Raw genomic sequence first — 22,902 nt, 5'->3', positions numbered from 1 at the left:
GAAGCTCATCTCTCAGGGTGAAGGTACAAGTAAAAATGCTCTAAATACCATCCACCTCCCCACTGCAAACACAGTCTTTTTTTTTTTTTTTGTTTATTTATTTTTGAGACAGAGAGAGACAGAGCAGGACCGGGGGAGGGGCAGAGAGAGAGGGAGACACAGAATCGGAAGCAGGCTCCAGGCTCTGAGCCATCAGCCCAGAGCCCGATGCGGGGCTTGAACTCACGGACCGCGAGATCGTGACCTGAGCTGAAGTCGGACGCTCAACCGACTGCGCCACCCAGGCGCCCCCACAGTCTCCATTTCTAACAAGTTATCCAGAAGCTATATTCAAATTCTTAACGACCAGAAAATTCGTGTTAATTTTCTGAACTCGTACTAGACCCACAGTCCAGGGTAACCAAGGTGTACATGTCCAAAAATCACAAGTATTCAGTGAGTTACTTACTACTTCTTGATCTAAACGGGTGACCATCTCTTCCAGTTTCTGGTGACCTTTTTTCAGGTCTTCCTCTGTTCGTTTCAAGGCATTGAGCTCGGCCTGGGCGCGATCCATTTCCTCCTTCATTCGCCATCTCAGCTTGTCACTGACTGCTGAGATGAGAGAGGCTCGGATGGTGTCCTCACTGATGGTGCCATCCCTACTGGGACCTGCACAGGAAAAAGGCAGAAACCACTTGCTTATTTCCCAGGCACTTTCTACTCCTTTTGTGGGACAAAATGAGTTGACACTTTCAAAGTGGGAGGAAAGGACAAATGGGATAAATTTATGCCAAAGAAAAACACTTGATTCAGGTCAAGGGCATTCTCAGGTTTCGCTGCTAAGCTGAAGTAGAGAGGAACCCACCGTAGAGGCCAATAAGAAGACCGAGAACAGGGAGTTTCCTTGATGTAAGGGTAATAAGGCTTCCCTTCAAGACTTTTACTCCTTTACTCTTTACCGAAGGAATCGGAAAGAACAAATGAGCAAAAGAGAGTGATGTACAGAAAATCCAACAGCTGATAAATGTCCCTTCCCATATAATGTGTCTTCTATAATTTCCTTGCATATTTCATATCAAATAAACTTATCCCTGTGATACTTGCTTCAAAAGGTTCTCCCGGTAACAGAAGTATGTATTTTCTTCATGACTACCAGTGTCCTTCAATTGGGGTCCTGATTCAGCAAATGTATACATGGTGTGGGTGGGGAATTACATTTATCTGTCACTGCCTATAGTGAATAAAAACTGATTACAGACTAGTTTACAAAGTATCACTTCTACTTTGAGCTGAAAATTTTTGGAGACAATTAGTTACACCCATGGGAGGGGGGGGGACGACCCCACCCCTTTAGTCCGTTTGCAAAATGTATCCAAACTCTTACCATTCATGTTCCCACATCATAGGCCTGTTCCTAGTACCAAAAAGGTGCACTGTTTCTAAAATGAAATTGAGCTTTCCAAACGATAGGCAGCCAGCTCCACACGGGCTCTTCGGTGTCCTGTCTGTCCACAGTTCTTGATGTTCCATAAGCTGGTCGGTCACCCTACTTTTTAATTAGTAAAGCTGTCTTCCTACAGAAGGTGGTTCATACCAGGTTGCCCTGAATGTTTTTCCGGCTTTTTGCAAATAACATTGGGACATTCTCTGATTTCATAGGTTTTGAAAGGAAGAGTCTAAGTCTAAAGTCTAAGTCTAAAAGTCTAAGTTCTGCTTTTCTTTCTTTTTTTATTTCCACCACAGAAGAACTGTTTTTTCCTGACTTGGGTTTTCTTCTTCTTGTGAGGGAAAATGAGTATAGACAGTGTCTCCATGGCCAGGTTTTCCTAGGAGTGTCCTTCATCCACTTGTCCTGAGGACACAGCTTGCACACAGTGAGAGGGAGAGCCCAGGATCAGACCCGCAGTGTGCACTCCTTCTCACTCCAAGGACCTCCCTCCCCTCTTCCCTGCTAGAAACCTCTTGCTGAGGACAGCCCAGACGGTATCCATCTTACAGGGTTCACAGAGAGGCAAGAGGCAGTTAATACTTTCTGGTTGATTATTAACATACACATCCGTAAGGTATGTACTTTCCAGAATTCATTTCTCATTTTACAAGAGTATTTCAGCTTATTTTATATTCCTGAAAAGCAAAAGTGTTAACTCGGGTAACTTGTGCTTTGGAATTCAGAATGGCAAAACAAGAGGGCAACCACATTTCCCCTATGAAGACTGAGCTCTTGTTTTCCACATCCCTGGCCTCTTAATACCTAACTTTTCCGAAGATTCTTGTCGATTTACCAACTACTGCACCACCTCTGGGCTCATTCCCCTAATTTTTTCTTGCTGTTTTCCTGTCTGACCGCCTCTGTATTCACATCTTCCCCTACAGAGACCAGGATGACTTGAGCAACTTTCTCCCATTCACTAATTCATGTCTCCATCCATTCCTTCTTGCACCTTTGACCTCTCTTTCTACCACTCCTGCTTCCTGTGAGCAGCTCCCCTCAGCCCTGACTTCTTGCCCATCTCTCAGTCTCGTGGGCAGGCTCTCTGCTGAGGCGGCCTCTCTCACATTCTGTCAGACCACCAGACCTCCTAACTCCAAAGGCCTCACCTGCCAAACACAACCTGATCCAAATTCTCAATCTTTCTGACTCTTAACGCTCTAGCCGCCTTTTATCATCTTGCCACAACGGCAAAAAATCCTCAGGACATCTTCAAAGGACTGAAACCATCAGATGGGAGTTCTCCACTCTTCTCCCACTCTCCTTTGAAACAAGAATCCTCACCCCTTTAACTATGGAACTATGGTTTGACTCCTCACTGTTCAGAAGCACTACCTTCCCTTTTACAGGAAGACAACTTGTGTTCCTCTAGATCTTTCCAAAAGACCACATGCTTTTATGCTTTCATCTGTTCTTCCTCCTAATCTGATTAGTCTAAGCACAATGACTTTTTTTTCCACTCTGCTCTTGGCTAAGGAAAGGTCTGTTTATTCACCTCTCTTCCTAGCCCAGAGCCGTGGACAATCTTTGCAATGCTATTCTCTCTAGTTCTTTCCTCTGAGTTCAAGGCCAGTCTTATCCAGCATCACTCTAATCCATACACATACTCAAGGGGAGGTGATATTACTCCTCTAAGAAGATGAAAGCTGGTTCTTAGAAAGTGAAAACCTCTTGTTCTTTTTATGTATAGAGTGGAGATATACATACAGTACGTAAACAGATATATAGTATAATATACAGTATTAACAGTTCACAGAAGGGATGATTAAGGGAAAAAATGTCTAAAAAGGCTCCCGAGGAGGATAATGAAGAAAGAAAGGTTAACACTGCTGTAATCCACCTGTGTGATTCTTGCTTTTCTACCAGATATTTTTCCGGCCTTGTCACCATGTCCCAACCTCATCCCCCAAATTATGGTCTACATTTGTTACAACACTTAAATTATACTGATCACAACCTTGAAAGGCAAACTTCCTGAAGGCCTTGCACGTGCTCTACTTACTTCCCTGCTGGATGATTCTGCTTTTTTCCATAGCCAGCCCTACCTCTTTCATTAACAAACTCTCAAGTCATTCTAACTAACAAAAACAGTTTCATGTTCTTAAATATCAGATCCCATCTTCTACCATTAAATATGGTTAAGACTAACCCCCACTAGGTGCACCTGGGTGGCTCAGTCGGTTAAGCATCCAACTTCAGCTCAGGTCATGAACTTGTGGCTCGTGGGTTCGAGCCCGTGTTGGGCTCTGTGCTGACAGCTCAGAGACTGGATGGAGCCTGCTTCGGATTCTGTGTCTCCCTCTCTCTCTCTCTGTTCGTCCCTACTTGCACTCTGTCTGTCTCTCTCGCTCCCAAAAATAAAGATTAAAAAGAAAAAAAGACTAACCTCCACTAATGATCTTCCCTCTATTCGACATAATTAATTCCCAATAATACTTCTTACTCTATTTATCAGTTTAAGAACATACTTTGAACTTTAAAAATACCCCAGAGTACAAAAAAGAGAAAGGTATATTTTAAAAACTTCCTGAAACTGGAATTTCAAGATGGGAAGGACAGTGTAGATCTCTGGAAAAGGAGGCACGTGCTAACCTAAATCTGGGCTGGGCCACCACCCGTTACAAACCAGGAATTGGGGATTCCTATACTCTGGAGTTTCCTATACTCTGTTGCAATAGAGACTAGGTCAGAAACTCAGAGGTAGGTTGTTACAGACACATGTTTATTCCACCCTGTATTAAGTTGTTTTCAATAACTTATTTTTCAGATTTAACTGCAATTAGCATTTTTCTAACCTTTTCAATTTGTTGTGAGAAACCAAAAACCATAAATTGGTTTTCACCACCCTGGCAAAAATGGCAGATCAAAGCAAGTCAGAGAGATTGAATTCTGGCAGTATTTCCTGGTAAAAATTTGGCTGTCCCACTGGGGACAGGAACAGTATCTTGAAAGAATTTGACTGCTGAAGGGCTCAGCATTGAATTGTGGTAGCTGCTCAGACAAAATTATTTGAGTAAATGGAAGCAGTGAGTGTTAAAATGTGCAGTGTGAAATATTTTACTCTATGTTTGCTTTTCAACACCCCTTCCAACACATGTCCCTTCAAGGCTGGTAGAGCGATGTGGCCAATCATATGTAGCACTTAGTGTTCCATTCATCTATGTAGAAGTTATCTGAAGTAATAAAGGATTAAGGGTCTTATTTTGTAACTAGCCAGGGTTTTTCACACACAAACACATCAAATTTTGTTAAAATTATTACACTAAAATGGACCGACTTACACTGATGTGAAGTTTTAAAATTTCTTTTTAAAAATACACATTTAAATTCTGGAATTTATATTGTTTCTCTTATAAAATACACGAGAACAAATGTTACCATACAGCACCAAATAAGGCCATCCAAGTTAAGTCTCTAGCTGAAGCCAATGAGCACTCAAAATGGCAGCCAAGCTGAGGCAGCAGGTGCCTGCTTTCAATAAAGGTCATAGTTCACCCGAGGCGGGTGGAAATGCCAAGATTAGACCTCGTCCTTTCCTCTGCCACACACAGACCTTACATACAGTATATTTAAACATTTAAATCCACCTACTTTCTAAAAAGAAGAGAACTGTAATTAAGATCTGAAATATGAATGCCAAAGAAGAAAATCTATTAAAATTCAAAATTCGATGCACCTTGACACTTTAAGGGATTGTTTAAACAAATAAGAAAAGAGACTTGATGACAGATTCTCTTCTGCTTGATCACTTTTCAAACCAAAAATTTTTTCCTCAAATGTCTTAAGAGAAATTTTAATTTTCTTTGTACCTGCTCTAATAAGCCTTGGGTTAAACAGAGTTTGTGGCAAACGCCATGCATCAAGTCCCCACACAGTGACCTTTACCCATGCAGAGTCAGATTTCAGAAGTGCCCTTCTACAATTCCAGATTAGCAGCAATTGAAACGGTAACAACGATTTTGAGAAACAGCTCTAAGTAAACCTTCATTTAAATGTCAGGTAGGGTTCAATTATTGAACCTAATCCTTAGGAATTACAACATAAAAAAATTTTTTTTTCTATTATTAGGAAACCAATATGCTACTCGATAGATCTGATAATTCAACAAATAATTTAGGCTAGTATCTTCAAAGTGCACTAGTATAGACTACTTGATTTAAAACTATCTTTAAACACTTAATCAGTTTTATTTACCTCCTAACAGTACTTACTAAATGATCACTGTTTCCTGTCACTCAAAAAGATCATTTATATTAGAGAATCCAGGGCAATCCCAAAGTAAAGTACAAGATAACTGAACAGTAAACTTTAAACACATTCAATTTATTTAAAAACAAAAACAGTACATCCCCTTCTCTCTTCCTCCAACTGCTGCCCTCTGGCAACCACCCCTCTCCTGTTCCCTACATCTATGAGCCTGGCTGGCTTATCTATTGCTTGGCTTACTTATTTTTAAGATTTCACAAATAAGCAACATCATATAGGGGTGCCTGGGTGGCTCAGTCGGTTGAGCATCCGACTTCGGCTCAGGTCATGATCTCACGGCTCGAGAGTTCCAGGCCTGCATCGGGCTCTGTGCTGACAGCTCAAAGCCTGGAACCTGCTTCAGATGCTGTGTCTCCCTCTCTCTCTCTGCCCCTCTGCCACTCACTCTCTCAAAAATAAATAAAAAACATTATAAGCAACATCATATGGTATTTGTCCTTCTCTGACTTATTTCTAACTAAACACAGTAAACTTTTCTGAACTCTAACCAGCAAAAGTGAATCACCTGCACAGCATTTTTACTTCAGGATGTTACTTAGTCCCACACAATGGTCTTTGGTTTGGCATCTGTGCTACAGATCAAACTATGGAGCCTAAGCAACCCCAAACGGTGCTTTACTATCTGCTCAGAAACCGGATCAAGCCCATTTGGATCACTCGATCAAGTCCCATTATTTCCTTTTATAATAAAAACACACAAAAATAGGTCAATCTCTGATATAGGAAGAACATTCAAATAACTATATGGATAAAGGCATTCTGATTCATGCTAGTAAGTGCACACCTGGCAAGTTCATTAAGCTGCTTACAAAGGCTTTTATTTATAGTCTTTGAATATGTAAGCTTCTAATACTACTACCAGCCTCTGTGTGGGTTATGGAACTTCTCTTCCAAAGAAATCAGGGAACCTCAATTTATCTTTTTTTAAGAAATATTTATTTTGGGGGGCGCCTGGGTGGCTCAGTCGGTTGAGCGTCCGACTTCGGCTCAGGTCATGATCTCGCGGTCCGTGAGTTCGAGCCCCGCGTCGGGCTCTGTGCTGACTGCTCAAAGCCCGGAGCCTGTTTCGGATTCTGTGTCTCCCTCTCTCTCTGACCCTCCCCCGTTCATGCTCTATCTCTCTCTGTCTCAAAAATAAATAAACGTTAAAAAAAAATTAAAAAAAAAAAAAAAGAAATATTTATTTTGGGAGAGAAAGAGTGTGAGCAAGCGGGGGGGGGGGGAGGGAGAGAGGGAGAGAGGGAGAGAGGGAGGGAGGGGGAGGGGGAGGGGGAGGGGGAGGGGGAGGGAGGGAGAGGGAGAGGGAGAGGGAGAGGGAGAGGGAGAGGGAGAGGGAGAGGGAGAGGGAGAGGGAGAGGGAGAGGGAGAGGGAGAGGGAGAGGGAGAGGGAGAGGGAGAGGGAGAGGGAGGGAGAGAGAGGGAGGGAGAGAGAGGGAGGGAGAGAGAGGGAGGGAGAGAGAGGGAGGGAGAGAGAGGGAGGGAGAGAGAGGGAGGGAGAGAGAGGGAGGGAGAGAGAGGGAGGGAGAGGGAGGGAGGGAGAGGGAGGGAGAGAGAGGGAGGGAGAGAGAGGGAGGGAGAGAGAGGGAGGGAGAGAGAGGGAGAGAGAGGGAGGGAGAGAGAGGGAGAGAGAGAGAGGGAGGGAGAGAGAGGGAGGGAGAGGGAGGGAGAGAGAGAGAGGGAGGGAGAGGGAGGGAGAGGGAGAGAGGGAGGGAGAGGGAGAGGGAGAGGGAGAGGGAGAGGGAGAGGGAGAGGGAGAGGGAGGGAGGGAGAGGGAGGGAGAGGGAGGGAGAGGGAGGGAGAGGGAGGGAGAGGGAGGGAGAGGGAGGGGAGGAGAGAGGGAGAGAGAGGGAGAGAGAGGGAGAGAGAGGGAGGGAGGGAGAGGGAGAGAGAGGGAGGGAGGGAGAGGGAGGGAGAGGGAGGGAGAGGGAGGGAGAGGGAGGGAGGGAGGGAGGGAGGGAGAGGGAGGGAGGGAGGGAGGGAGGGAGAGGGAGGGAGGGAGGGAGGGAGAGGGAGGGAGAGAGAGGGAGAGACAGGGAGAGAGAGGGAGAGACAGGGAGAGAGGGAGAGAATGAGAACCCCAAGCAGGCTCCGTGATGTTAGCACACAGTCTGACACGAGGAGCCATCTCACGAACCGTGAGATCATGACCTGAGCCGAAATCAGAGTCGGACGCTTAACCGACTGAGCCACCCAGGTGCACCTCAATTTATCTTTTAAACACCGTCAGAGCATTACTCTTTATTTAAGCTCTAGAAAGTCTCTGTAACCACAGTCAGTAAGAAAAAAGTGGACTTAAGGAAAACCATCAGTTTACACTTCTCGAAAAAAAACACACACCGCAAAGAAAAGTTTACATTAGTTTACATAAAAATTCAAGTTTTCAAAAGTAGAGGTAAGTAGGTATGAACCTCATTAAAGTAGGACGCCAAAGCAGTAGCTACTACAAAGAGACACGGTGCTACCCAATCATTCGATGATCATAAAAACCGAGAGGCGTTACTAGCAGGCGTGAGCACAAAGGCCAGTTAATTTGAAGGACAGTAAAATTCCATCCTTAAAAAAAGATGGGTCAGAATCAAAGTCATTCCTTAAGATTATTTTGTGAAACAGAACAATTTAAAAACCTACAATGTTAGAAGTATCCTATGGAAATAACCCCAGGAAGCCAAATGAATCAGCTACTCATACCCTTCATACACCAAAAAAAAAAAAAGTTAAAATCCAGTATCAATTTAGATAAAGGCCTTTTTTTTAAAGCTTTCAAAATTTATTATTATTTTGGATTTCTGCAGCAGAAAAGGTTTTAAACATTTAGAACAGCAAGCCCCTTGGCAAGCCCTCACTGACTGCCCACAAGGGAAGAAAATGCTACTTTACCCTGAAGACAAGGCAGGTCTTCCCAAAGGCAGTCTGTGAAAGACTGTGGAGGAGAGGTGCCCAAAGCCACACACAAGCGTGAACCAGTATGCCCACATTGAGCGGGGTGCCATATTCGGGAAGGTCAATTTTTGTATGCTAAACTCATGAATCCAGGATGACGAGAGAGGGAAGACCAGTATTAGACAAGACAGTCAAAAAAACCTTGTCATGTTTACTAGTCTCAATCCTCAAAGGAATGTTACTCAATAGGAAGCTTATTTTCCTTAAGTTTTTTTTCTCTTTATTAAATATGGACCAACAACAAATGGAAAAATGTAGAAATAATTCTGCTGCAGCATTTACAAGATTTTCTGCTAATATTAAAAAATATATATAGTCTTAATGTTTGTTTATTTTGAGAGAGAGAGAGAGAGAGAGAGAATGAATGAATGAGCGAGCAGGGGAGGGGCAGAGAGAGGGAGCAAGAGAATCCCAAGCAGGCTTCGTGCTATCAGCACAAAGCCTGATGTGGGGCTCGAATTCACCAACCATGAGATAATGACCTGAGCGAAACCAAGAGTAGGACGCTTAACTGACTGAACCACCCAGGTGCCCCTCTGCTCCTAACATTTAAAACAAGACTTAACAAACACAAAACCAGTTTCTGAAATGTCTTTTAACAGTACCCTACCAAACTAAATGTTTCTGATCCTTGTTTATGATTGAGTTTAGGAACAAAATCTTAAAAGGATATGATTAAATTCTGATGCTGAGATAATACAGCATTAAGGAAGATTTCCAAAAGAAATTCTAGAGTAGGTATTGGCTTTAACTTTAGGGGTACCATTCATAATTTTCTAGTAAAGAATGGAGGCCAGATTGCCTCCTGTTGTGTCACACATAGCATATGATAACCCAATAATTAAGGACATACTTTTAGTTATTTTAGACAAAATTACACGAATTACATAAGACTGTGTAGGTGTGCTACTTTGGACCTTGCTAACGTATAATAGTTTGTCCAAAATTATTTCACATATAAGGGTATTCATATATTAAAGGCATCAGGATGAATGTGATGAGTATCATCAATTGAATACTTAACATATTTTCCTAAGCATCTTGTTTAATAATAGCTCTAGCTATGATTTTCCCAAAAGATGACAAGAAACAAAAAATAACGGTGGAGATAAGCACTCATTCTCCAATGTTGCTATTAAACTATAATAAACTAAAAATGATACTATATGTATGTTAAAGGGTCTAAAGTCTAGTATGCAGAATTGTAAATCAACTGTAATCATCTACATAGCCTCCTGAAATAAATCAAACTCCAAAGAGAACTTTCACACTGCTGAGACTAGGATTGAGGGAGTGCCAAACTTTTAAGCCTCCGTGCATTGGACAGGGACAGAGTGGCTGGTGGGGGGCGGGGGGCTGGCGTGGGGTGGGGGGGGAAGACACCACCTAATGCCTCACCTGGTGCTCCTACCCATCATTTTTTAGGGATCTTGTATGGGTCATTTGTCCTATATCCCACTTGGATATGTCCTATATACAGGATCTTGTATAATATCTATCTTATATACAATGTATCTTATATCATGTATCAGTATCATGGACAGAGTCCAATCTTAACTCTGCCAGTAATAAATAAAATAAAAATAAAATCTTTGTGCTAAGTATCAATACGTATTACCACTTAGATTGTTTTTATCTTTTTTGATATGTAAACAGGTTTCTTCCTTCATTACCCACTGACTACCAAAGTATGTAACAAATTCAGTGTGACATTAAGTAACTTTTCAACAGAGTCTAGACAATGGAAAGAGTCCTCGGGAACTATGGCTTTGAGGTTTTGTGGAAATTCGTTTTGTTTTGTAAATGTAAAATCCATTATAAAAATAAAGTTTGGTTAGCATACACTGAATAGCTACGGGTAAAACTAATAACAGTATTTGCATGTTCTGCTTTAAAAATAGTCCAAAGTTAAATCTGATTTGGGCCCTAACATACCCCTCTGTAAAATAGAAACTGAAGTCCTATGGCAATGTAACAATGTAAAGGAAATGCTGCGAAGTGCGACCAGTAAGTTAGGATACACCCAATGGCTTTAGGCTATTAACTGATAAGATTTTAAAGAAGAAAAACTCTAAGCTAGCCTGCTGAGGAATTTGAAACATGGCTGTGAGATCTAACACATGCATTCATATCACAGGGGAGGGGGACACTGAAGCTAACAGGGCTGGTCAGAAATCACACATAACTGACTCTCCAGCACTATGATGGCCAAAGCTTATATTGGCCATTATTACAATCAGTTAACAACTCTACCAAAACATTCTGAAACGAGCCCTTGCAAAGTAGCTTAATGTTCTGTTAGGAATAGGAGTAAAGGTATCCAAGTGGGATATAGGACAAATGACAAGATAAACTTGTCCAGTCTCAAAAAGAAACTATGGAAAACAAAGTACACCTCATGTGTGTCAAGGGAAAAAAGTTCCTAATACTTAAGATTTATGTAGTTCTTTGTGTTGGAAATACCAAAAGGAGTTGTACATAAAGATGTGAGGCTTGTTCTTTTTGTCGGCATCTTTTAAAATACAGACATTACGTCATATACATAACGCAAAACTTTCCATTTGGAAAGTGGACGTGGATTTCCATTTGAATACAGGAAAGGTTAACGACATACATCCTAAAGGCACATCTACCCCTTCATAGATGGATTCAAAGAACTCTTTCTCAAGGTGTGAATTATTACATGATTACTTTCAAGGATGAGAATCTTAACAGCAGATCCAAAGTGTCCAAAGAACAGATTCTATTCAGGGTCAAGTCCTAGGCCAGAAGCACCTCATTTTGTTATTTTCTCTCCTCAAAGTTTCAAAACACTTAGGTAAATCAGAGTTGAGACAACTGTAACCACTCTCTGATAAAAGGACATCACTGATATGAAGTAAACCTAGAGACCCTGGCACAAAGCAAGTATGGCCGATAGTACATGCTCTGATAAACTTCATAAAGGAGCCAATTAGTCCACTGACTTTCTTCTCCAAAAGATGCTCATCTGTTTTCACATATATCCAGGCTAGGGAAATCTAAGTACCGTATCTGTTAATAGTTCAACACACACAAAGTTCATGAAAGAAAATATGTGACCCACAGCAAAGAGTGAAAAGAGTCAATCAGATTTATTTTTATGCCTGGATAGAAGGCTCATTTATATAATGATAGATCAACCACCTACTTCAAGTTCTGGATTATAGGACATTGACCATTAAGAGTTTTTCCTGCAACAAGGAAGAGTATTCTAATATTTCACATGGAAAAGTGAAACGCACTTTTCACAACAGGAGACTCTGACTTTCCTTATGGGAGAAATACAGTTTTGAAGAGTACTTACCAACAGTGGCCACTGGAGGCTGGGAAGGATACTGAGAACTCGCTGTGGCAGGATACTGACCACCAGGTGGGTAAGGACAGCCTGGGTAGCCACTAAAAAGAGAGCAAAAAACATTAAATGTTAATATGACAAAGATACTAGAGTATCTTTAAGAATCCCATTCAGGAAGTTAAGTTTGACATGTTTTATCAGTTAATGACTTTTAGAGTTACGAGTGTCTTCTCAAGCAAAGTGGTATAGAAATTCCATTAACGACACTGGATTTACTCCTAAGTAAATGGTTAAAATACTCTTGCTTGGCCTGGTTATTTGAGGGTCATCTTCACAGGAGCAGAAAGCAACTAGAGTATTTCTAAGGGCAGTTCAATGGTATCAGAACTGGAAGCAAAATATATATATATATTTGCCTGTGGTTCATTGATAAGCTTTGTGAATATCTGATCTGAAAATTCTCTTTAAAGTTTTAAAAATTTTCTTCTCACTCTATGGACAGTTTGTGTCACTCATGTATTCGTATCAGAGAAGGAACTTTCCTCAGAAGTATTCTCCTCCAATCTTTTATCCAACACTGTTTTATAAATATCATTAACAAATGATCATCTGACAAATGGTCATACTTTTCTACTCAACACTAAATACCATTTTGATGTCACTTCCAACTAATGGCCCTAAATTTGCATTCTGGAAAACCACTTGAATAGCAGGAGACTTCCAACATTTCCCCCTCTGTCTTGTCTTCTCTTCTTTGGGTGATCTTTTAAATTCCTTCAACCATTCTTCACAGGACATGATTTTTAGGTCTAATCACTCTCCTCTGAATGTTCACTAGTTTGCTAGTGTTTCACTTACGATGGAGAAGAAAAGTAAAACAAGATGACTACTAGCTACCTGTTAGTTTGATAACGAATTGTAATTAGTCACCAGATCTATGACATTTGCAATTCTGATCAATATGCCTTTTACAAGTCCATTAAAATTACTGATTAAAAACAGCCAGTTCAGGAGCAAGAGCTCTGAGTTTGGAGTCAGTAATCCCCTTTCAGTGTAGTGGCTCAAAGATTCTACCAGCTCACACTTTGTAACTTGTCCCCAAGAAAAACATTTTGTACAGTGTGTTCAAGATTCAGTGTAATCACAATACCATCTATCAGTATAAAAAACATAATCAAAGAAGAAAAAAATGAAGCATTTATGTTCTTAGCAGATACATGCCAAAGGCTACTGAATGGTATTTTTATTTCTAGTCTTTAGTAGCCCTGCTACCATGGTGCAAGGAAATGGTGCCAATCTTACATTTCTTAATCTACAGTTTTGAAAACTGGGATAGCAGTGCCTGGGTGGGTGGCTCAGTCAGTTAAGTGACTCTTGATTTCAGCTCGGGTCGTGATCTCATCGTTTGTGAGGTGGAGCCTGGCATCGGGCTCTGTGCTGACAGCATGGAGCCTGCTTGGGATTCATTCTTTCTCTCTCTCTCTCTCTCCTCCCCACCTCCCTGCTCACATGCATGGGTGCTGTCTCTTTCTTAAAATAAATAAATGAATAAACATTAAAAAAAAAACTGGGATAAATATGTTTTCTTCCGGGGTTACTCCCATTTTGCACCTTTTTAAAGACAATCTGTGATTACTGCTGAATTTTTCAGTAACTTGGTATAAAACTTTTCTAGGTCTACAGGTATTAGCTTCCAAAAATTCCTTTGTCCCTTAGTTTGTTCCATTTTTTTTCTTCGTGGTTATTCTCTATGTTCAGGGTTAATAATTTTTCTTGAGTAAAGAATTAGTTGAATAGTACTATTTTCTATCTTTGTGCATTATTAAACTAGTTGCCTTAGGCAGCAAATCTTTTCCAAACTTTTAAAGAGCCTTTTTTAAACTAAGTATTTAAAAAGAATTTTCCAACACTCTAATGTTCCTTTTTCTTGACATACTCCTTCAAATTTTACTTTTTATTATATTTAAGGCACTGTTTCTAAGTGCTTGTGTAGGTGCTAAGATATGAATCCATTTCTTCCTCAGTCCTGATTGGATCAAGGAAACAACAAATGCTAAGTAAAATTAATTCAAGAGATGTAGAATGGAAAATCACTATCAGAGATCAGGGAAGGTTTTGGGAGATCTGTAACATCTATGAAGGTTGTACCTTTATTCTCTTTAATTCCTTTACTCATAACCCTATATTCTCCAGCCATACTACATACAGTGTTTCCCTATTCTTTCCTGGGATTTGGGGGAGCTATCACACTTTTGCTTACATAAAATGAGTGGGTTGGACTTAAGAATTGGTAAGTATCCCCTAAGTTGTAAAATGTTGTAACTTTTTGCTGCTCTTTGCTTTGGTATTCGGAAATACCAAATTTCCTTTTTTTTTTTTTTTTTTTAATGTTTATTTATTTTGAGAGCAGGCGGAGGGCAGAGACAGAGAATCCCAAGCAGGCTCTGTGCCGTCTGTGCAAAGCCTGACGTGCGGCTTGATGTCATGAACTATGAGATCGTGACCTGAGATGAAAACAAGAGTTGGATATGTAACCAACTGAGCCACCCAGGCGCCCCTGAATCTCCTTCTGTAAGGTCATCCTCATGAATCAGTTCTCTCATTTATGAAGCTATTGCTGAGCTCCCACTTCTGAAGCAGATGTGAAGTTCTATTTATCGCAGCACTTACCATTTTCTGTCTTTTCTGATACCAGGAACTGGTTCCTAATATCTTATTACATGCTTGCTAGTACACATACCCAAACTGGAACAACTATTCTTGACATACCTTTTAGGTGCCTTGTATACATGCTGCAGGTGCTAAATTAAACTTTCAAAGGATCTTAAGATTTGGAAGAGAACTTAGAGATCATCTAGTCCAACTTTCTATAGCAAGAATAAAGACTCATATTCACTGTTTTAAGATAAAGATCTTCTTGAGTCACTGATTTATTAATTCTCCTTTAGGACAAAGGGAGAAGAGAAAGAGGTTCTGAAGTTCTTCGGCCAAAACCTTTTATATACAGAAAGAAACAGATGGCAATTTGAATATAGTTACCCTTAATTACTCATTAGCATATTATTTATATTTTGAGATTAAAAGTTACATTTCAAAGGAAAAAACCCATCAAATTTCTGAAAAATAGCTGTTTCAAAAAGGAACTTCTAGGGTGTCTGGGTGGCACAGTTGGTTAAGATTCAGCTTTTGATTTCAGCTCAGGTCATGATCTCACAGTTGCTGACCTAGAGCCCTGCATTGGGCTCTGTGCTGGGGCAGCACAGAGCCTGCTTGAGATTCTCTCTTCCTCTCTCAAAAATAAACAAACATTAAAAAAAAAAAACAAAAAACAAAACTTAAAAAAGGACTTCTTACAAATAACCTCACAAAAGACACTTTTATAGTTATCTGAGTAAGATTTACAGTTTTGTAATATTTTCCACCTTCATTTTTATCTATGAGTTTCTTTGAAATGGCTTTATTGTTCAGAAGCCCACTTTCTTACTATACTTCCAACAACCATTTCCTCAGGTCCAAAGTTCTTTCTTATTAGCAACTATTAATTGTAAAGCCTTGTAATTTCAAGGCTTCAGACAAGAAGATCCAATTTCTAGAAGTAAATCGGAAAATTAAAGGCCTCAAGAAATCTAAAACTTATAGCCTGTTTATATATTACAATCATAGGAATCGTTATTGCCCCTGACAGATGTTCATCTAGTCTCTGTTTACATCTCTAATGTAACAGAATGCTTACTATCTTATAAAGCAAGTCTCTGAAATTAAGAAAGACCCAGAAATAAATGAGACTGCTAAATTTCACTTATAAAATCCTGTATATTTTATATGTACATACATCATATATATGTAGCCAGGAAAGCTCGCTACATTTATCTGTGAGGGTTATATGAAGCTAAAGAGTTAAGCAGGGTTAAAAATTTCTTGTTAATAAAGTGGCTAGAAATCTCATCTGGGCACCAGTATATGCCAGTCTTGCATTTTAAGTCAGCCCAAAGACCACCTTTGGAATGTATTCCTAGATTACCACTGAAACAAGTACACATGTGAACCATGGGTTAATAATTATTTCTCACTGATTTTCTAGTGTGTCTTATTCATAAGACTGATGTATTAATTTAACTTACCTGAGTTATGTTATCATCAAATGGAAAATAAAGGTTGGTAGTACATGTAGTCTATGAATTAAATAAATAAATGCCTGGGGACAAGACTGACCCCATCATGTAAACCATTAATTCATTCCCTGTAATTTACAAAAAAGGGAAGGTTTTTTGTTTTTTTTTAAATAGGGTATTAAAGTATTTTTCTCCTTAGTTGAATTCATTAGATTTAGTATTCCATTAACCTTTCAGCTATCTACACTAAATATATAAAGTTCTTAAAAGGGAAGTAGCAAGCAAGGATTTCAAGGTCCAAAGCCAATCAAGATCATTATCATTATCCCACGCCTTCCTTCTATGTAAACATATTGGAGCTGCACTTATCTAGAATTGAAAAAAAAATCCTGACCTATATACATACCATAACATTTCACCAATAAACCATTTTACCTTCCATTAAACTGAAACTAAGTTTACTTTGATGCCCTATGCTAGCACCCATTATTTTGATTCTAGAACTAACAGAATTTCTAATATAATTATTCAAAAGATTAATTTTTCATTACCTGGGGTTGGGAGGATATCCAGATGGATATGCAGAGATTCCACTTGGCATGCCTGGTATATAGGAAGCTAAAAATAATTTTTGACATTTTAAAATAATTTGCATAGTCCTGGATACATAGGCTATCAAATAAGACATACATCACTGTCAAACCACTGCAAAATTTCACACAGGTAAAGAATCCAAATCTCAGCACCAAAACAAAACAAACACTCCATCCATATTAGTTCCTTACTGCGAGCAGTAAGTATCTTCAAACCACATAATTCTCAAAGCATCAAATATGAGTTATGACCTTACACATGACAATCCCAACAAGGAATAACTGACAAACAGGTCAACCTGCTCAGCTCTCGACACTCTCCTGAGACAGTAGCTGGTTAAACTGGAATTTAGAGGAAGGTAATTCTGCCCTCATCTGGTCCAAGGTCAGCTTCTTATAAAGTGACCTTTTTATTATGTCTAAGAAATATTTTCATATTTCTTGTAAGACTATGTTGACCAATTTGCACAGCTGGTTTTGTTGGTTTGATTGAGAACTCTCAAACAGTTCAAATCAACTACAAGAAGTCCTTTATGAAACTTAAAAACTTATATTCAGCTAGACTGGTTAAAAACAAAACAAAAGCTTGGAAATACTAGGGGAAAGTTCAAATCTAGCAAGTTTAAGGAATGGTGTATATATATAAAGTTTATTCATTTTTGACAGAGAGCATGAACGAGAGAGAGCACACGAGCAGGGGAAGGGGGGAGAGAGAGAGAGAGAGAGAGAGAGAGAGAGAGAGAGAGAGAGAGAGAGAGAGAATGAGAATCCCAAGCTCTGTGCTGTCAGTGCAAAGCCAGACTTGGCGCTCAACCAGGAACTGTGAGATCATGACCTGAGCCAAAACCAAGAGTTGGATGCTCAACCGACTGAGCCACCCAGGTGCCCTGATTTATATATTTTTTAATGTTTTTTTTTTAATTTATTTTTGAGACATAGAGAGATACAGAGCGCAAGTGGGGAAGGGGCAGAGAGAGAGGGAGACAACAGAATTGGAAGCAGGCTCCAGGCTCTGAACTGTCGGCACAGAGCCCAACGCAGGGCTTGAACTCACGAACTGTGAGATCATGACCTGAGCTGAAGCTGGATGCTCAACCAACTGAGCCACCCAGGCACCCCTGATTTACATGTTTTTTAAAGAGAACACTAAAGACCTAGAACTAGTTAGTGGTGCCAGGAGACTAATCAACACAGATGAAGAAAAAATTAGTTTCGGCCTTAATTGGAAATGACTTGTCTGAGAATCAATTTATCCTCAGTGAAATTTTTCACACTGAATGCAATGGTGAATTAGCTCTTAATCCAATCATAAATATTCTAGTGCCCTCTATGTGACCGGCACCAGGAATTTGATGAAAAACAAAGAATTCCTGGCTTCAAGTTGCTTATGGTCTAGTGGGAGAGAAAAGCCAGAATAATAGAGTGATAAGTACTATGACAGGAGAAGTACAGAGCGCCATATATGTGTATGTGTGTGTGTCCAACTGAACCACCCAGGTGCCACAAGAAATGAACTTTTTAAGCACAGAATGTTAAGTGGCTGGGAGAAGTATGCTGGACTCTGACCAAGGGCCTTAGAAATCTTTACCAGAGTTGCTGAGTATATACCTACAAGTAGCACTGTTCATAGTCTTCCTGTTAGAATGAACTATAGATATCACAGGTAAATTTCTTCTTAAGTATAATGAAGCTACTAGGATGGTGATGTTCAATGCTATTTCAGAAAGGGAAAAATACCTCGCAAAATGTCTCAGTTGCTGGATTCCCTAAGACATTTTTTCTTCCTGGGCAAAACACAGTTTCGTTTTGTTTTTTAAAGTTTATTTACTTATTTTGAGAAAGAAAGAAAGAGAGAGCACGTGTGCATGCATACACATGAGAGTGGGGGAGGAAGAAAGGAAAGAGGAGAGAGAGATCCCAAGCAGGCTCTGAACTGTCAGCACAGAGCCTGATGTGGGGTTCAAACTCACGAACTGTGAGACTGTGACCTGAGCCAAAATCAAGAGTCAGACACTTAACTGATTCAGCCACCCAGGCACCCTGAGCACAGCTGATCTTTAGGAACATGCAAACATGAGGCTTCTATTAAGTGTCAGCAACACACATAGTCAATTACTGACCCCCATGCTAGTTTCTCTTGTACACATAAACCATCACCTCATGGTTAAAAGCAATTCCGCATCATCATAAGCAATTTTCCTTTTCTAAGGTTCTGAAAAGCTACTCATTCCTTCAAATTTTGATTCTTAGAAACAACAAATGTTATTTGAATCCAAGAGTGTCACGGAAGAAGATAATGAGGTAAAGTAAATTCGCAGCCAGAATAAAATGGAATACAAATACACATAATGTACAGAGTTATTAGAGGGATTAAAGAAGAATGAATACAAAGTGCTTAGCTGTAGGGGCGCCTGGGTGGCTCAGTCGGTTAAGCGGCCGGCTTTGGCCCAGGTCATGATCTCGCGGTCCATGAGTTCGAGCCCCGCGTCGGGCTCTGTGCTGACAGCCCAGAGCCTGGAGCCTGTTTCAGATTCTGTGTCTCCCTCTCTCTGACCCTCCCCCGTTCATGCTTTGTTTCTCTCTGTCTCAAAAATAAATAAACACTAAAAAAAAAAAAAATTAAAAAAAAAAAGTGCTTAGCTGTATAGTTAAGAGTATACAGTTATAGTTAACAACTCCGTAAATGTTGACTATTACTGTTAGTTGTCCAAAAAACGAGTTTTGGCCATAACATGTTTTAATGTGACTCATACCTAGCTCAAAGTCATCCTAAAACAGGAGATCAAAAATGTTCTCAGTAATAATAACAGAAGTATACAATTTCTGAACTAGAAGATAATATTTAAGTATATATCCAAATTTCTGGGTTATTCTTTGGTGTGTGTGGGGGGAATTTAGACCTTCATCTCTTTACAGTCATAGCTAATAACTGATATTGTTTAAACGTAAAGAAAGTATTAACACTGGAATCAATGGACAATAAATTGGTCTCTTCTAGTAATTTATTTACATCAGCTCTAGATTTTTAATGTGATACAGTGAGTGCAAAACTGAACTGCAATAATAATCTCTTTAGTGTGGTCTCTTTCTGGAATGCTGCATTTCCAATGTCAATATAAATAAAACTGGAAGAAATTTAGGAAATTAGAACACTACCTAAACTTCTGAAAAGGTTATCTTAAGTGGTCACTAGCTATGTTATTTGAGCAAATGTACATGAACGACAAACTAGGAAGTATTTGCTATTTGAAACTTAAATGAGCAAGAGTGTCTAATCTCAGGTACTAGAGTCAACTGAATTTATTAAGATGAAAACAAATTTCTGGCACAAAAGAATCACACTACAACTTTTAGTAAAAGAACTACTAATATCTAAAACCAAACAATCTGCAAAGGCAGGGAAGGAAAAGAAAATGGGTTCAGAAATTCTTTCTGTTAGAATCCCATTAGGCTAGTGCATTAAGATGGTCCTCAAGACAGAATGGACTAAAAAGAGGATAATTCCCAGTATGAGAAGAATGAAAGTTCACACAATCTAACTTAAGTTTGCTTAATTATAACCTTAAAATTTGTTAAAAAAAAAAAAATCACAGCTCAAAACACAATGAAATCAATACTAAAAGTCAAAACAAATAAGTACAACCAACTCTCAATTATTCTAGGGTGATTTGAAAGTATTAATAAGAATTACTTTAAAAAAAAAGATAATAGAGATATAGTCCACTAATTAGGGGAGAGTACTGACTTCATGCTCCCACTTTCTCCACACCAGGTAAAATCAAGAATTGGCTGTACTAAAGAGAAGAAGGCTGAGAGCTAGCTGTCCAGTTGTGTAATAGCCAGAATGGCAGAATGTGAATCATTTAGTTAATTCTGTAATTGATTCTTATCTACAACACTGATTCTACAGTCGCAGAGGAAAGGTCAGACTACCTTGGAACTTATATCTGTTTCCAAACCGATCCTATAAGGCTATTCCATGGCATGCATAATTAATAATTCTAGCTCTATTCCAGCATTCTTTCTCCTCCATTCTGGAATCCAGCACACCCATAGTTAGATTTCTACCCACAAACGAAAGCCCAAATGCCAGTCTTTGGTGGCAATCTGTACATGCAGATGTGCGGCCTCAGAATACCTCCAAAAAATCCACTAAATGGGTAAGCTAAAAAGTGAAGTCATTAAAAAAAAATTTTTTACAAGGTTTTCTGTTTTGTTTTTACAAATTTAAAAATCAAATCTTAATTCTACTTACTATTTGGTGGCCCTGTTGCCTGGTATGATGGATAAGATGCCGAAATAGTAGGACGAGAGAAGACTGGAGGTTCATCTCCAAACACCACAATCATGACCTGAATAAGCCCCAACAAGTCTGACTGTGGCTAAAAACAGAAAACAAATTTAAGTCAGCTACAGACTTCCTTTTTGGCAAAAAGGAGAAGAATGGCCATTTCTTACTCGTTTTCAACTGAGCTTGGTAACTTTTTTTGTAGGACCCCAAACATGAAAATTCTACTGAATTAACTTAATAAAGCTAGGTGATTTTCACTTATCACTTATGTGTAGCAAAACTGTTGCTTCATGTATATAAAAATGACACTAGCCAAAGCAGTATAATGCAAAATTCAGACAGTACTGTTCATTTGACTCTGTACAGCTAACTAAAACTTATTATATTGCCTATGGACAAATTAAGTTTTCTGGTACCAATTCAGGATGAATGTAAACACTAGTCACAAATAATATTTAAGGTCTTTAAAAGATAACAATGCTACCTTGGAAACATGTTCCGAGACTAATTTTCATCAGACAGTATTATGAACTCTAAAATTATAGGTATGCTCTGCCTTAAAATCACTAGATCACTGTACAAAAGATACAAATTGTTACAGAATCTTTCCTTCCAAAAATCTTGTTTTTCCAAAAGGTTGCTAAATTTTTCTCTCAAGTATCTATCGACCACTACTAGAAGATAAACTATGCTAGGCAAAGTTGTTCGGGGCAGCTTATTTGATGGTTCCATTTTCACCCCTTGTTATATTTTGCATACATCTCATCTCATATACTTCATTCACTAGTTCATCAGGTTCGGAAGGATTACTTAATCGTCTTGATCAGCTAATCGTCATCTTCACACCTTCTCTTCTCCTAATAGAAGTGTTCACTAACAATTTTCAACTTTCCAAAGCACCAAACTCATCTCTTGCGTTTGATTTTCCCCTAACTTACAGACAATGACAATAACACTACAGAAAGCTTCTTGTGAAAACTTGCCAACTCCCACTATTCCCATACCTTTTGTCTGTGAATGTAAAAGCTGAGACTGGGGGGTAAGCATGTGCGGTATGTGTAGCACGGAGGGGCATGGGCTAGGATCGGACCTGGCTGAGGCAGCGTGGCTACAGAGGACACTTTTTTTCTCCTGTTAATTATTTGGTTCAACAAAACTCCCAGCCTAAATCATAACTTCATACGTTTTAAAAATTGAGATATAATTTGCATACTGTAAAATTTACCTTCTAAAGTACACATAGTTCAGTGTTTTTTTCCATCACCACTATCTAATTCCAGAAGATTTTCATCACCCCCAAAAGAAACCCGTACCCATTAGTAGTCACTTCCCATCCCCCCCAACCCCCTCCCCCAGCCCTTGGCAACCATTAATCTACTTTCTGTCAATGGATTTACCTATTCCGCACATTTCATATAAATGGAATCACACAGTATGTGACCGTTTATATCTGACATCTTTCGCTTAGTGTAAGATTTTCAAAGTTCATCCAGGTTGGAGTATGAATCAGTACTTCGTTCATGTATTTTCATGACCAGTTTGGCCAGACCTAGTTTTATTTTAATTCTTTATCATACCATTAATCTCACACAAAATTCTTTGAAGGAAGAAAAATTAATCTTTAATATCAGCTTCCTGGCATAATGCAAAGTAATAGGTCATGAATTCAAACTATTTCAGAATGACTAATTCAGAATGATACAGGATATGAAAAAAGTAGGAATACTGCAGCCTAAGGACCAACTGAAATAGACCACACCTTTAAAAAATTGCTTTCCCACTGAAAATCCTGCATGTAAAATGCCTCTCTTCTTGACACCCCCTTTTACTTGTTTTTCCAGCAAGCAATAAAAAGGTCAGATTTTACATTCTAGGTAGTACAGGATACATATTCAGGATTAGGATCAATAAGC

General features: G+C 39.4%; 1 protein-coding gene across 2 annotated transcripts in view; it reads right to left on the bottom strand.

Moving 5' to 3' along the window:
- The window catches only part of TSG101 (tumor susceptibility 101), a 58,350-nt gene that overhangs the window by 21,223 nt on the left and 14,225 nt on the right, over positions 1-22,902 (bottom strand). For both annotated transcript variants that reach the window (XM_053899912.1, XM_019456483.2), the window contains exons 5-8: positions 20,954-21,080; positions 16,657-16,723; positions 12,003-12,094; positions 449-651 (exon numbers count right to left, since the gene is read on the bottom strand). In XM_053899912.1, coding sequence (XP_053755887.1) covers positions 449-651; positions 12,003-12,094; positions 16,657-16,723; positions 20,954-21,080 — 489 coding nt within the window. The remainder of the gene's footprint in view (positions 1-448; positions 652-12,002; positions 12,095-16,656; positions 16,724-20,953; positions 21,081-22,902) is intronic.

This window comes from Panthera pardus, unplaced genomic scaffold (assembly GCF_024362965.1).
Source record: "Panthera pardus isolate Hobbes unplaced genomic scaffold, ASM2436296v1 HiC_scaffold_12, whole genome shotgun sequence".
NCBI classification, from domain to species: Eukaryota; Metazoa; Chordata; class Mammalia; order Carnivora; family Felidae; genus Panthera; species Panthera pardus.
The sequence above is the reverse complement of the archived record's forward strand: the minus strand, read 5'-3'. Positions and strand labels throughout refer to the sequence as shown.